The 14,458-nt window shown below is 40.7% G+C and overlaps 1 protein-coding gene across 1 annotated transcript; it reads left to right on the top strand.

The window, feature by feature from the left end:
• Window positions 1-2,764: 2,764 nt before the first annotated feature.
• Window positions 2,765-12,854, top strand: RAB9B (RAB9B, member RAS oncogene family). Its single transcript, XM_032398909.1, has 3 exons — window positions 2,765-2,963; window positions 8,096-8,167; window positions 9,320-12,854. Exon 3 carries the CDS (start codon window positions 9,362-9,364, stop codon window positions 9,965-9,967), a length of 606 nt encoding a protein of 201 aa, XP_032254800.1. The 5' UTR covers window positions 2,765-2,963; window positions 8,096-8,167; window positions 9,320-9,361; the 3' UTR covers window positions 9,968-12,854.
• Window positions 12,855-14,458: the final 1,604 nt, after the last annotated feature.

The following is a 14,458-nucleotide window of genomic DNA, read 5'->3' as shown; positions in this document are numbered from 1 at the left end:
CCACTACAAACCAATCTGAGTGGCCAAGCAAGATGACAAGTATTACAATCCATGTTTAAGGCAAACCAATGTCCTTTTATCACATTACAACTTTGTGAAATTAAGACAGCAGTTGCCAAATTGGGTTCTGAGGTGCACTAGTGCTGTTACCAGGTGTTCCCTAAATAAAAGGAATCTGTGGTCTCAAATATTTGGGAAATGTTTGGTTTTTAAAAAAGGGTTTCTTTAATGCAAATCTCCAAAAGTCTTTAATGTTCTAATATGCATTATAATTCTCCAGGAAGGGAAATAGTATGCATTGTTTATTAATTTATTTGAACTCTTCATGGAACTCTTTTGTTCATATGCATCTTGTGACCACTAAATCAGGCTTTTCTTTTATATTAATTACATTCCAATTACGTCTTCTTTAAGCCCAGGTCAATGTATTTAGAACTGAACCAGGATTGGGGACTTTTGGAGATAATAAATTGCATACATTGAATGCTGATTTTTGAATGTATGTGTTACTCTACAAAAGTCACATTTTCTCCAGTATCTAAAGACAATCATGGTTTAGCTTCCTATGTACTGACTGCACTAAGATTCTGTTTTTGGTAGAAAAGTGATGTGTGTGTGTGTGTGTGTGTGTGTAACTGTGTCACAAAGATAGGATTAAATTATTTCATTATGCATGGAAGAGTTTTTCATGGAGGGCATGGTCTGAGAGATCTCAGTGATGGATCATTTAGAATAGTCTAGTCTGAGAGCCACAAAACCACCTACAGCAGTTACTTTGAAACTTTGAGCTGTCCACTTTGTGCTGTTTCCTCATTAACTAATGGTAGTCACATTGCTTCTGTTCCACATGAATGGTAATTGCTTTTCAAAAGGCCTCTAAAGATTCTTTTAGAATAGGATTTGCAGTTAGGAGTCTTTGGACTAACATAGGATTTCACTTACCCCTAGGGGTTCCCACATTCTGCAAATATGTAATGCCTTCAGCAGTATGAGCTTCTGGCTACAGAACTGGGTGCCCAAGCCTAGAAATTAAAAGTTCCTTAAAACTTGCAAATAGGTTTAGAGGATTCTCGGAGATTATTAAACTTGGAAAAGTAGCATCTAGAGAAAAGGACAAAAGAGCCTAGATTCACTTAAAGATGAGAGACTCTAATATGAAGAACTGTTATTTTGAGTAGTTCACAAAACAATTCATTGGAGTGCAGAAAGACAACACAGAGACATCAACATATTTATTTTTTCTCATTCTTTTTAAATTTCTGTGTTGGAGTATTGTAATGTATATGTATTATAATGTATCTATAATGTAATGTATAAAGTATATATACACAGTAGTACATATATATAACCTATAAATACATATACATATATTGGGGCCCATGCTCAAAAGTTTTCTTTTATTACAAATAAGAATGTGTGAGTAAAAATTTGATTTAGAGGATTAAGTACATCTCTTTATCAGAAGTGTGTTTTAGGGTGTTTGTGTGGGGGGCAGGACTAGTTTAAGTAGAGGCACAAGGGATTCAATTAGATCCATTCATTTTATTTTAAAATAACAATAATTGATGATATAACCTTCATTCATATTAAACAAATATTTTCTGAGCATGTCCTATGTAATAAACATTGACCTAGGCTCTGAGGATATGATGGAAAATCTAAACAGTCATAATCCTGGACTTTATGGTAAAACATAGTTTAGTGGAAGAAGGCAGTTTTCAATCAAATAATCATACATTTAAATATCTCATCGTAAATGGATACATATTATGAAGGAAAAGTACAGCAGGCTGGCTATATGGGCCACCAGAAAAGAAATCAGGGCACTTTCTCTATTCTGGGGTTATTGAGAAAGGTTACCTTAAGGAAGTGACAGTTAACCTGGGGCCTGTGAGATTGACTGAGTGGTTGACTTGTGAAGAGATAGAGAGTGGCCCAGATGCAGGGAGAGCATATGTGAGAGCCCTGAGGGGGGCACATGGTGAGTGAGGGGCAGTGCCATACAGGCACAGGTTCTCATACATCGGGGAAGCTTCGGAGGTGGATCTGCCTGACAGAGAGTCGGAGTGCAAGCGAAATGACCCCAGGAGCTCTTTTGGTTTCAGGGGGAAAAAATCACAAACTAGTTGGAGGTACCAGAGGGCCACAGGACACAAAAAGGGACTGGCTGGGTGGCTAAGCACAATTGGAACACTGCGTTCTGCCCCAGCAACATGTCCAGAAACCTCAGGTAATACTCTATGTGTGGCCGTCTAGAAAGGTAACTGTTAAGATTAAAGGGCAGTGTGTTTTCCAGGCCTGAGCTATCAATGTGAACCTTTCTGTTTGGATTGCCAAGAGAATTTCATGAGCAGTGCCCAGCTAGAGGGTCTAGTAATGCGTTGTGATCAGGGGTTTCCCTGAGTTATTTGAAACCAGAGGGTGTATGTGCTATTCTCTGCAAAAGTAGAGGGTTTGGAGGAAAGGTAAATGTGAGGTAAGTTGAAGGATAATTGCAGGAAATGGGGCGTGGCCCGGGCAGCAGAGGAGCTAAATGGGAGAGTAATAGTTGACGGTCCATTGTCATTGTGCCTACTAATCGGCGAGGAGAGGAGAGGACAAGGGAGGCCAGGGTTGGACCCTGCGCATGAAGGAAGAGCGAGCGAGCCAGGGAGCGCTCTCGACACGCGAGGGCAGGAGGCCGCTACGCCGGGTCTCCGGCTCCAAGAAAGGGGCACAAGGAGGCGGCGCGGGCCCCGCCCCCTCCCCTGGCGGGCGCGGGCGCGAGACGCTGCGCGGCGGCGGTGGCGGACGCGAGCGGCAGCTGTCAGGCCACCGAGGTCCGAGCTGCTCTTGCTGCCCCACCGAGGACGAGGAGGCGGCAGGAGCGGTGACCGTGTCACTGAGGAGCCGGACTGCCGGCACGCAGAGCTGACCTGCCTGGCACCCGCGCCCCCCCCACCATCTCTCTCCCATTGTATTGGGTAAGGTGCGGGTGCGTGGGCAGGGAGGGGGCTAGCGACCAGTGGACGCGGGCGGCCGGGAGATGGGGGGGCCTGTGGGAAGAGGGAGAAAGGGAGGTCTAGGTGATCCCCCGGGGCATTTGCACCTTGGGAAAGAGGCGTAGGCACTGCAGGGGTCGGAGTTGGGGGGGAAGGTGACGATGGAGGGGGGCGTTGCTGAGTAATTCGGAGCGGCTGGCAAAGCCCCGCAGATAGACGCAGGGCTCCGTGGGGAACGGGTGTGGCTCAGTGCGCATGCGCCACAGCTGCTTGTTCTGAGAGATGGGGATGAGGTGAGATGACCCGGGTCCGAGGTAGTTGGAACTGTGCGTAACATCTCGCTTTCTAGATCCCCAATGCCAACAGTGACCCTGTCGTAGAGATAACAGCATTCCCAGTCTCCTAAGGAAGATTCTTTCCCCTATACTCTGCTCTCTTAATGTCACCCAAACCTCACCTACCTGTCTCCTGGCAGTCTACTTGGGAAGAAGTGGCCTGGGACAGGGCCAAATTGCTATCTAGTGTGCCTTCGGGCTCATAGCCCTAGAGCTGTTGTTGTGAGGAGTGAAAGGTTAGAGGTGAAATTCCACATTGAACCCTTCTGGTTGCATATAGGATATAAATATGGTCATAAATGTGGGAATAGTGTTTCAGTGGCATGACAGCTGTGGCATTTGGACTCAGAGCAGGAATGTAGCTGATAACTTGATTGCTCTACACAATGAATCCAGTGCGTCAGACGGCTTCCCCGCTACAGAACCCTCCCCCACCCCCACCAACAAGCATCAGGTTGTACTGGAAACAACCTACACCATTTAAGGTAGAGGGTCTCAAAGACGCAGTCACTTCTTGTGTGTATTGATTTTTACATAAGTTAAAGAAAGCCCTGCCCAGTTCTCCAGTGCAATATTTTCCAAATACTGTGCCAGGAGTCAACAGTGAGTTGGGTGGCCCAACCAGTGTGTCACCAAGATGGGCTTTCCCTGTAGCTTCAACCATGGCTCCTCCCCTGTGCAGATTACCACCACGGCCACTCTCATCCACTACCTAGCTCTCCCCTGCTGCTCTTCCGCTACCCCCAGCCCTACAGTACCACATCCCTGTCAACACATGCTCCCAAACAAACTGCACAATGGATTTGAGCATCATTCCGCCCATGGCAACCAAACTGATGTTGCCAGTTTGCTTTTCTATTTCTCGTCTATCCATCATCACACTAAAATATTCTGTTTTCAAAGGTTCAACCTCTTTCTCGTCATTGTACTGCTTCTTTTCACAATCCCCCCCCACACACACACCCCTAAGCATCCCCAGCTAAATACAATAATTTTAATAAGCTGTGTGGGTGCAGGCACAGCAGATTCAAAAGGTTTCAAGTGTGTTGAAGAACAAAGAAAACTAGGGAGCATTGGTTATGTGAGTTTCTAATTTACCTTATTGTCTGAGACTTAGACTCTAGGGAAAAAAAAGTGAATATACTATTCTTAGAAAATTCTTGTTAATTGTGGAGAGTGGGGTAAGAAAGGGGAATTGCATCTCCAGGATATTTGAGTTGTTCAAAGGCAGATCTTTCTCTGAATAGGACCAAAATCAGATTAAACATTTTAGTCAAAATCCTAAGCTGATATGGGACCCATACAAGATGCATAAGGGATTTGACTTTCCCGTTAAATGTACTTAGGTTTATCAAAGAATTCCATTGCCTCCTTAATGCTATCTTCTTTTAAGGTTTGACTTTAATCTGGCATATTCTGGAGGAGGAAAAAATTTTGGTTTACTTTTATACTGTGCTAGTCCTTTTTGAGTATGTACTAAAGGATATCACACTTATTTTCAAATGATGATAATGATAATGATGGTTGGGACGCCAGCCTCCACTGAAAACATAATGTGGAGATAATTATACTGCTCTGACATTTGGTGGAGATGGAGAAATTTATATATTTCTCTTAAAAATGGAGGGGCGGGGGAGGGAAACTAGAGCATTGCCACTGGCTTTCAACAGGTGAAATCCCTGGTAAGTCCCATCTAGAAAGTGATGCAGATAAGTCCGTAATTTCTGCTCTTTAGTCACAAATAAATAATAGTATTTGGACATCTTACAGAACTGCAGATCTCTTGTACCTTGGCATCAATTCAGAGGCATTAGTTCTGAGCACCCACCTAAACAGTTAACTAATAAGCGAATATTATTGATTATCCCTAGGAAGGATATGCTTGCTGCATGGATGGAGGGGCTTCAAAGACATACAAACAAGGGTTTTACCATCCAGGAATTTAAAATTTGGTTGTGTAGGAAAGACATACTTAGAAAAAAAAAAAAAGGGTTTTAAACTAAATAAGGCAATATAATGATACCATTTCAACTGTAAATCGTGAGATCTGAAGTTTATATGTTAATTCATAAATTCCTTGAGGGTAGGACCTTGCTTTAAAAATGTATGCATTTCCAACAGTGTCTACACCCAATGGGTGCTCAAGTAATGAAGCTTTGCAAAGTAGGTAGGGAGAAACCAGAGGCAGGGAGAGAAGAGCCAGGAAGTTTTCACAATAGATTAGATGCAAGGAGTTGTGGGTAAAAGTGAGGATGGTAGCAGAGGACCGGGAAAGAATATTCCAAGGAAAAATCCACAGGATTTAGTGACTGAAGACAAGGAGACATGTCTAAACTGTATTCAATTCTACCTTCAGGAGACAAATGGGAGTTGGAGACAGTGGAGGAGAGTGGAGGGTTACCCTAGTAAGGACAGAGCACACAATAGGCACTCAAATGTTTTCTCAATCATCAGTAGCAGGATTGGACCAGAAGACCCTTAGGGTCCCCCTGACGCTAAGATTCTGTGGTGTATGCAGATACTCAAAATTGTTAGGGAACAAGGCCTTCTCAGATATTGAAGGAAGAGGCAAGGAAGAATTGTGATCTTCCTACTGGCAGGCCTTTTCTGAGGAGGGTTCATACTGAGTCACAAGGCCCCCAACAGTGAATGACAGGAGGTGAAGGAGCAAGAGGAACAAAAATCTCAAACCCAAAATTTCAATACATGCTTACAAATTTTTGCAAACTTCCTAAGTTATTCATCCCCCCCGCCCCGCCAAATCCTGTGAGTTAAGTAGGGCAGGTATTATCAGCTCTGAATTTGTATAGGAAGATATTGAAACAAAGCAAGATTAAATAACCTGCTCAAGTTCATAAAATAAATGAATGGCGTAGTAGTGATGAAGACTTTTGTCTCCTGATTGCTGCCAACCCAGTGCCCTTCACACGGAGCCACACTGCTTTTCCTCCCTTTTCCCTGGTATGGAACCTATGTACCCAGAAGTTGTATGTGCAAATGACCAAATAGGGAATGCACAAGCAACTGCAGCATTATCTCAGATGGTTATTAATACTTCATCATTATTCCTGGAGTTGAGTATTTGGTTTCCACATTCACTCAGTCCTTGACCATCATTTGAGTTTATCCACAGCTGAGAAAGGAGAGTTAGTGAGTTGTTTAATCATGTAAACACCTGTTTGCTAGGAACTTGAGGAAGCTCATTTGGCACGGGCCCTTAATACTACCAGTACTGTTACCCAAGTTTGTACTTCCTCTGTTCCTTTTTTAAGTGAGCAGTCTGTAAAATTATCCTACAGACCCATATAAAGGATAAAGAAGTGTGCTAATGCTTGTTTCATTTCCATTTAAAGAAATGTTTGTTACTTGAACTAGTTCCAAAGAAAGCAATTTGAGAGCAGGAAAAAAGAGGACAAAAATCAGTAATGGTAGAAAACTTGAAAATTTTTTAGAGTAGATATAGACCAAGAAGGAAGATAAAGCCTATCAATTTAGAAGACATTATTTAAATTCATAATTACTGATTTAGGTCTCTGATGAATTCCTTATTATATGCTTTATCTATATTTGAAAAAATAACATGAGATTATTAGGCAATAGAGATTTCTTACACTCTTCTTTATTCTTAAGAAAGAATACTCAACAAATCTAAGAACTGTTTTTCTCTTTAGACCAGCACTCTTGATGCTGCTTAAATAACACTCTTGCCATAATTAACTATGTTAAGTGAATGTTGTGTTTGAATTTAATAAAGCCAGTTAAATACTAAAACCTGTGTTCAAGACATGATCAAAATTAATGAGTAAAATAATTAGCCAAGAGAATATATTGTAGGGCGCCTGGGTGGCTCAGTCGTTAAGCATCTGCCTTCGGCTCAGGTCGTGGTCCCAGGGTCCTGGGATCGAGCCCCGCATCGGGCTCCCTGCTCCGCGGGAAGCCTGCTTCTCCCTCTCCCATTCCCCCTGCTTGTATTCCCTCTCTCGCTGTGTCTCTGTCAAATAAATAAATAAAATCTTTAAAAAAAAAAAAGAATATATTGTAAACAGGGAATCTCCAAACATTATTTCTTTTTTTTTTTAAGATTTTATTTATTTATTTGACAGAGAGAGAGGCAGCGAGAGCAGGAACACAAGCAGGGGGAGCAAGGGAGAGGGAGAAGCAGATTCCCCGCTGAGTAGGGAGCCCGATGTGGGGCTCGATCCCAGGACTCTGGGATCATGACCTGAGCCGAAGGCAGATGCTTAACGACTGAGCCACCCAGGCGCCCCCAAACATTATTATTTCTTCTCTGATCTTACGGAATCAATTTCAGAGACAACCTCGAGGCAGATTGGTGAATGCATTAATAACTTTCTTGGAGATGGGAACATTGGTAGACATAAAGGGAAGGAGTTTTCATCTCTGACTTAGGATTTCGACATGTCTTAGACTCCTCCTCTGTGCTTTCCCTTTCCTGAATATCATCTATTATGACTATCATCTACTTCCTTTGATTTACCTTTACTTTGAATGAAGAGTTCAGTGGAGGGACAATATAAAACTCTAAAAGCCATATGAAGTACACTCATTAGGACAAGTTAAAGTTTTTGCAATAATATTATTTTGTCCGTGTTAAGCATTTGTAGCATTTTGAACTCTTAAGTATATTTGTGAAAAGCATCCTCTACAGGTAAGTTGAGGTGGGTCTGTTTCTTTCCTGACTTGAGTATATTTATATATAGCCTTAACTTTGTTTTATTATACATTTTTAAAAATAATATTTCCCAATCCATTTTCTAGAACCCTAAAAAGAAAGAATAAAACAACAACAAGGAAAAGAAAAGACTAAAATTGTGGCAAAGACCCAACTGGGTAGGTATATATATTTTTTCATTTGATCTCTTAAAAAGGAATATTTAGAAAAATATATAATTATTACACATGCACCAAAATAATACTAAGGACTAATGAGGCTTTTTAAAATTACATTTCAAATGTGTGTGCCTCCAGAAGCTCTTTTGCATGTGCTCTTTTGATTAGTAATTGGTTTTCATCTCTTTGGGTCTCTTGCATAAATAACACCCAGTTAACATCATCATTGTTTTGTTCCCACAATGGACCTAGTGTGAAAGTACTTACCAAAATCTAGTACTGGTTAGTTGTTCAGTAAACGTTTGATCTTTTTATTGTAAGATGCATTCTAGGTATTCCGTGTACAGACATGTTGTGGAGGTACCAAGAAGGGTACTGCATTGTTATTAGCACTTTAAAGTTTACAGTCTATTTTCATTGGTGCCATTATGGAATTAGAACCTAAATCTAAAAATTAATAAGCTATTCAAGATTTTCTTCCTAAATGATAGCTGTTACAATGATCCCAGTCAACAATCATCAATTTACATGTCATTGTTCCATGAAGAAAAGATTATGGAAGATCCTTTATTTGTGAGGGTATCTGTATCAATGCAAGTATAATGAGGCAAATGCCTGAAGAAACTTGACCTTTATCTCTCTTCCAAGTTCTGGGGTCCAGTCTAATTGTAGCCCCAAACTCTACTGACGTAATTAAAATTTCAGCTTCTACAGCTTTCTCTCCTCAATAATTCTTGGGTCCGTCATGAACAGGCTTCAAACTCCAAATCAATTTTGTACTATTTGCCTCTTGTTTGGAACTGTCAAACTGGAAACTCATAATATGGTTACACATCTGAGTGGTATTCCTGTTCTAGGCTCTCTCCCCTAGAACAGGGTCTGAACTGAACCAAATTATAGCACCATCTGCTAGTCCATTTACCCATGGCATTCAGCCATTTTCCTGGCACAGGCAGAAGACCTCAGAAAAACAAGACCTATTTTCCCTTGTATGCAAAAGGATTCTGTTCCTTCTGCTGTACTACATAGTTAATGACCGTGAATCAAGAGAGGTTAAATGAGTAGGCCATATAATTCAGAGACATTTACTATGAAGTTGATTTCAGTTTCAGGTTTAACTGTTTTCCCTCCTACTTTTTCTTTTATTTTCAGGTTCTCTTGGTTATAAACTCCTCCCCAACTGGTGCTGCAACAATGAGTGGGAAATCCTTGCTCTTAAAGGTTATTCTCTTGGGTGATGGTGGAGTTGGGAAAAGCTCGCTTATGAACCGTTATGTAACCAATAAGTTTGACTCCCAGGCTTTTCACACCATAGGGGTAGAGTTCTTAAATCGAGATCTGGAGGTAGATGGACGTTTTGTAACTCTCCAGATCTGGGACACTGCAGGGCAGGAGCGTTTCAAGAGCCTTAGGACACCCTTCTACAGGGGAGCAGACTGCTGCCTCTTGACCTTCAGCGTGGATGACCGGCAGAGCTTTGAGAACCTTGGTAACTGGCAGAAAGAATTCATCTACTATGCAGATGTGAAAGACCCTGAGCACTTCCCCTTTGTAGTTCTGGGTAACAAGGTAGACAAAGAGGATAGGCAAGTGACTACTGAGGAGGCACAAGCCTGGTGCATGGAGAATGGAGATTACCCTTATCTAGAAACAAGTGCCAAAGATGATACTAACGTGACAGTGGCCTTTGAAGAAGCTGTCAGGCAGGTGTTGGCCGTAGAGGAACAGCTGGAGCATTGCATGTTAGGTCACACTATTGACTTGAACAGTGGCTCCAAAGCAGGATCCTCATGCTGTTAAAAGCAGGAAGCCTTTTAAAAGTGTGCCCCAAATTGTTCGGTCAATAGTGTCAGAATAACTGTGCCCCTCTAAGAGGGCACACACACAAAAGGGTAAGAGAGAAGGTTGTGATTGTGTATCAGAGCCTTTCAAATTGAGGTTGTAGAGCGATTAAAAAGAAAAAAAAAGCTTTATCAAGCCAAGTGTATTTTGCGTGATTTCTGCTCTTTCCTTCTTGTGTGTATCAGGACTTTTCAGAAAGCTTCAGTCCTGAGAGATTTAAATATTTTCAAATCACAGTTTAAACTTAGAACCCAGCAGCATGAAGGAGTTAAAGAGCTACAGCTATCCCTAAAAGTGTTCCATTAGTCAACTAACAAATGTCACCGTGGACTCTTGGCCATCAGTTTCTGACATTTCTGCCAAAGGAAGAAAAAATAAGACTCTGAGCTGTATTACAATAAAAAAAATAATAATGCAAACAAGGATGTCCTAAGCTTCAATTATAAAGAGGTTGTGATAATTAGGTATATAACAGTACAGTGATGTACACTGCCTTGTTTGAATCCTCCTATAAGGTTTGCTCCCATTTGAACTTTTCAAAAAATATCTCAGTAAGAGATACACTGATGACACTGGAAATTGATTATACTCTTCGTGTTTGAAGTAACAGGGTACTAGTGAATGGATTATGCTTAAATATGCCAACCGCCCTTGCAAATAAATGGTTGGTCTGCTTTTACTTCGTAAGTCTACTTTTGCTGCATAGGGATGTTGCTTCTCTGACAACCTCTTACCAATTTAGCAATGCTGCTTAGTATATGGCTTTGGATGCAGTGCTCTCTGCTCATAAATTTGAGGGTCCTTTGGCCCACTGTGCTCTGCTCTCAGAGAAACCTTCAGAAAAGATTGGGGGATAACGGGCTTTTCTCACAAGGTTCCTTAACTCAAATATTTATTATAGAAGGAACTAATATCTTGTATGTTGCACTGTATGTTCAGCTGGCCAAACTAGGACACTGAAAGTAACAAGAGAGCAGACTTTAACCCAGTGGTAGACTGAATTTCTCATAGAGTTGTCCAACAGTGGAATGGACTGCCTTAATAATGAACTCCCTTCCAATGAAAATATTCAAGAAGATACTAGATGACCATCTGTTAAAATACCATAAAAAAGAATTTCTGTCCTGGCTAGATATTTGGTTTAAGGTCCCTTCCAGCTCTAAGTTCTATGAATCTGCAAGGTACAAACTGTGTTTCAGTGCTGTGTTGTCATTAGATGTTTCTTAAGACAACAGCTAAGAGGGATTTTGGAGTCCCTTTGGAGAGGGACTTTTAAAATTCTCAAACTATTCTGGGATCAGCATTTAACAGCAACTACACAGCTCTTTCTTTGGCACCACAGCAGGAGAAATTCTTGAGCTCTGAGTAGTTATTATGTGCCCTGATATAAATATCCTAAAAATACCATATTAAAATACAAGAACGGTTTGTCAAATTTTGATTACCATGACTGCTAGCTATATACTGTATTACAAATATGCAGTCTAGTTCTTGTTGGTTGATCTATTTGTCCTGCAAAGCTTTTAATCTCTACTTTTAAAACATCTATATTAAAAAAAAATAGTGACCCAAGGTAGTGAGGGACAGTTAGAAGTGACCCCCCAAAAGAGATGGAGGCCGGGGAGGAAGCAGGAGCTTATAGCCTAGGGAATATAGCCTAGAACTCTCCATTATAGCCACATATGGAATCAGCCTTACATGTGGGACCTTATGTGCTTTAAGAGCTCTGGGACTTTTTGGCTAAATAGACAAGTGGAAGACGGTATCTCAACCCAGTCATACTCAATATTTCCCTTTTAAATAGAGTCCTGACCCCATTGTCAAAGTAATTTTGATGCCAGAAGTCGAAGCCAGAACTGGGACCCCACAGCTCTTAAGTATTGGTCCCTCTCCTGCCTATGCCTATAGCCAGTCACACTGGCTTCCAAGTTCTACGATTGTTTTGCTACAATCATGTTAGGGTGAAAATCTGTACATCAGAACTGTTAAATGCTAATTGTTTTTAAGTGCATGAGACCTGGGGCCTTCTCTTTCTACTTGCACTCTGCTTATAATAGTTTCTATTTGTAGATCTCAGGCTTACAGAAAGACCTCCATCCACTCACAAAAGTACTTGTCACTATTAGAATGGCATGTGGTCATTTAAGTAAAAAAAATTATGTGGGTATCCTATTCATAGACCTCCTGTCTAACCGAGGCAAGTGTTAATTTTATTGACAAGTCATCTGAAGCCCCTTTCCTCTTAGCCATACCAATTTTCTCCTGCCAAATCACTACACAATATCTTAATAAAAGCAGTTAACATTAAATGACAAAAACAGTGGCATTTTGGTGAGTAACACTCACTGGGGTGCTGACATAAGTTTGGGTAAGATTATAAAACACCAAAGGCTGAAATCTGTGGGTACCAGGAACTGTGCATATAGGCTTAGAAATTGTATACACTAGGATGTGCAGTGCAATATTTTCAGAAAGTTTTTTTTAACGAACACTGGATTTTTTTGAATAAGATATTTCTAATTGGAGCTTACTGTTTTTCAATAGTCCATTAAAACATCATAAAGAATATTTATTTAGTTTATTGTCATGTATTGGGCTAAATTCAGGGGGCCTCAGATTCCATATGTCTTCAGTGGATTGATGAATTTCAGGTTAATTTGTGCCTGCCTCAGCCATCTCTACTTTACCTTGAGGTATTCCACGATCCTCTCGTTGCAGGTGCTGCTAAAAACTCAAAATTGTGTATCAGATATTTTGTTTCAACTGTAAAAAAAAAAAAAATCCTCTGTGTTAAAGTGAATAAAAAGTGCATTTTGAATAACCAGTATACAGTGTTTGTGCTTCTTCTCTCCCTTTCTCTCTTTGAGCAACTGGTGGGAGTGACAGACGGTACTTACCAATCAAATCACTCTTCAAGACTGCACTGCATGTGGCCTCTGGATCATGTTTTCACCGTGGTACCCCAAGCAGCCACAACCTAATGATCAGAGAGATGGGTTCTACTGATTGGGAAACAAACTCAAAAGATTAAGGTGGGGCGGTTCCTTTTATTTTATGTCACTTTTTAATGCATGAAGAACACTGAGACTGGAAATTGGATCTTGACTCTCCACTTCTTCATTATAATTTATTTTTTTCTTTGTTAATATGTTTTATTAAAAATGTCTTTTTTTATTATGTCAATCACCATACATTACATCATTAGTTTTTGATGTAGTGTTCCATGATTCATTGTTTGCCTATAACACCCAGTGCTCCATTCAGTACGTGCCCTCTTTAATACCCATCGCCAGGCTAACCCATCCCCCCACTGCCCTCCCCTCTAGAACCCTCAGTTTGTTTCTCAGAGTCCATAGTCTCTCATGGTTCATCTCCTCCTCTGATTTCCCCCCCTTCATTTGTCCCTTCCTACTCTCTTCTTTTTTTTTTTAACATATAATGTATTATTTACTTCTTCATTATAATTTAAAACAAATGTTAAACCATCACAAAATATAAACAGAGTATACATATTCCTTTTATCTTCCTGGCTGATATGCTGTCCAGATCTTAGGAAAACATGAAAATATGGGTGAAACAGATCAGAAAACAAAGGATGATTTTGTTAAATAACTCTGTTCTCTTGCTTATCACATACTGGACTTTAAAGATACTTGCATTAGCATCAAATGGCTTGAATATCCATAGTGGTGACTTTTAAATTATGGGCGCAGGTCTTTCTGCAGCATGTAACTTCATTACATTGATTTCATCTGTCACAGATTAAAACTTCTTCTCCCATTCCTCTACTTTTGTCTATCGGGACTCTAGGCAATTGAAATCATGGTGGGGGGGGGGGACAGATTTTTTTTTTTTTTTTTTTTTTTGCCACATGTACTGTTTCCATCTCTGAGGATAATTATTTAACAAATTATCAGACCATGCTTCAAATACAGCCCCTGAAATCCTTTTGATTAGGCTATAATGATGCAGCTTTTAGACTATAGAAGATCAGAAATTTATAAGCCTCTTAAAAATGATTTGCTTGGGGTCGCCTGGGTGGCTCAGTTGGTTAAGCGACTGCCTTCGGCTCAGGTCATGATCCTGGAGTCCCTGGATCGAGTCCTGCATCGGGCTCCCTGCTCAGCAAGGAGCCTGCTTCTCCCTCTGACCCTCCCCCCTCTCATGTGCTCTCTCTCTCTCATTCTCTCTGTCTCAAATAAATAAATAAAATCTTTAAAAAAAAAAAAAATGATTTGCTCGTCCCAAACTGGTATTTTGAAAGCAGAAAACTAACTTTCTGTCGTTGCTGTTTTTCTGCTTGACTCATAATCCACTGGGAAATTTCCTTCTCTGGATGTCTTAAATAGTATAGCTCCTCATTTTTTGGAAATAGTTTGGCTATGATCCTTCCAGGAAGTGGAAGGTGTGGAATAGATGGGTTTCTCTTCAATTCTATAACTGAATTTT

This window comes from Phoca vitulina, unplaced genomic scaffold, assembly GCF_004348235.1.
Source record: "Phoca vitulina isolate PV1807 unplaced genomic scaffold, GSC_HSeal_1.0 scaffold122, whole genome shotgun sequence".
In the NCBI taxonomy this organism is placed as follows: Eukaryota; Metazoa; Chordata; class Mammalia; order Carnivora; family Phocidae; genus Phoca; species Phoca vitulina.
Note: the sequence above shows the minus strand (reverse complement) of the source record. Positions and strands in the feature narration are given on the sequence as shown.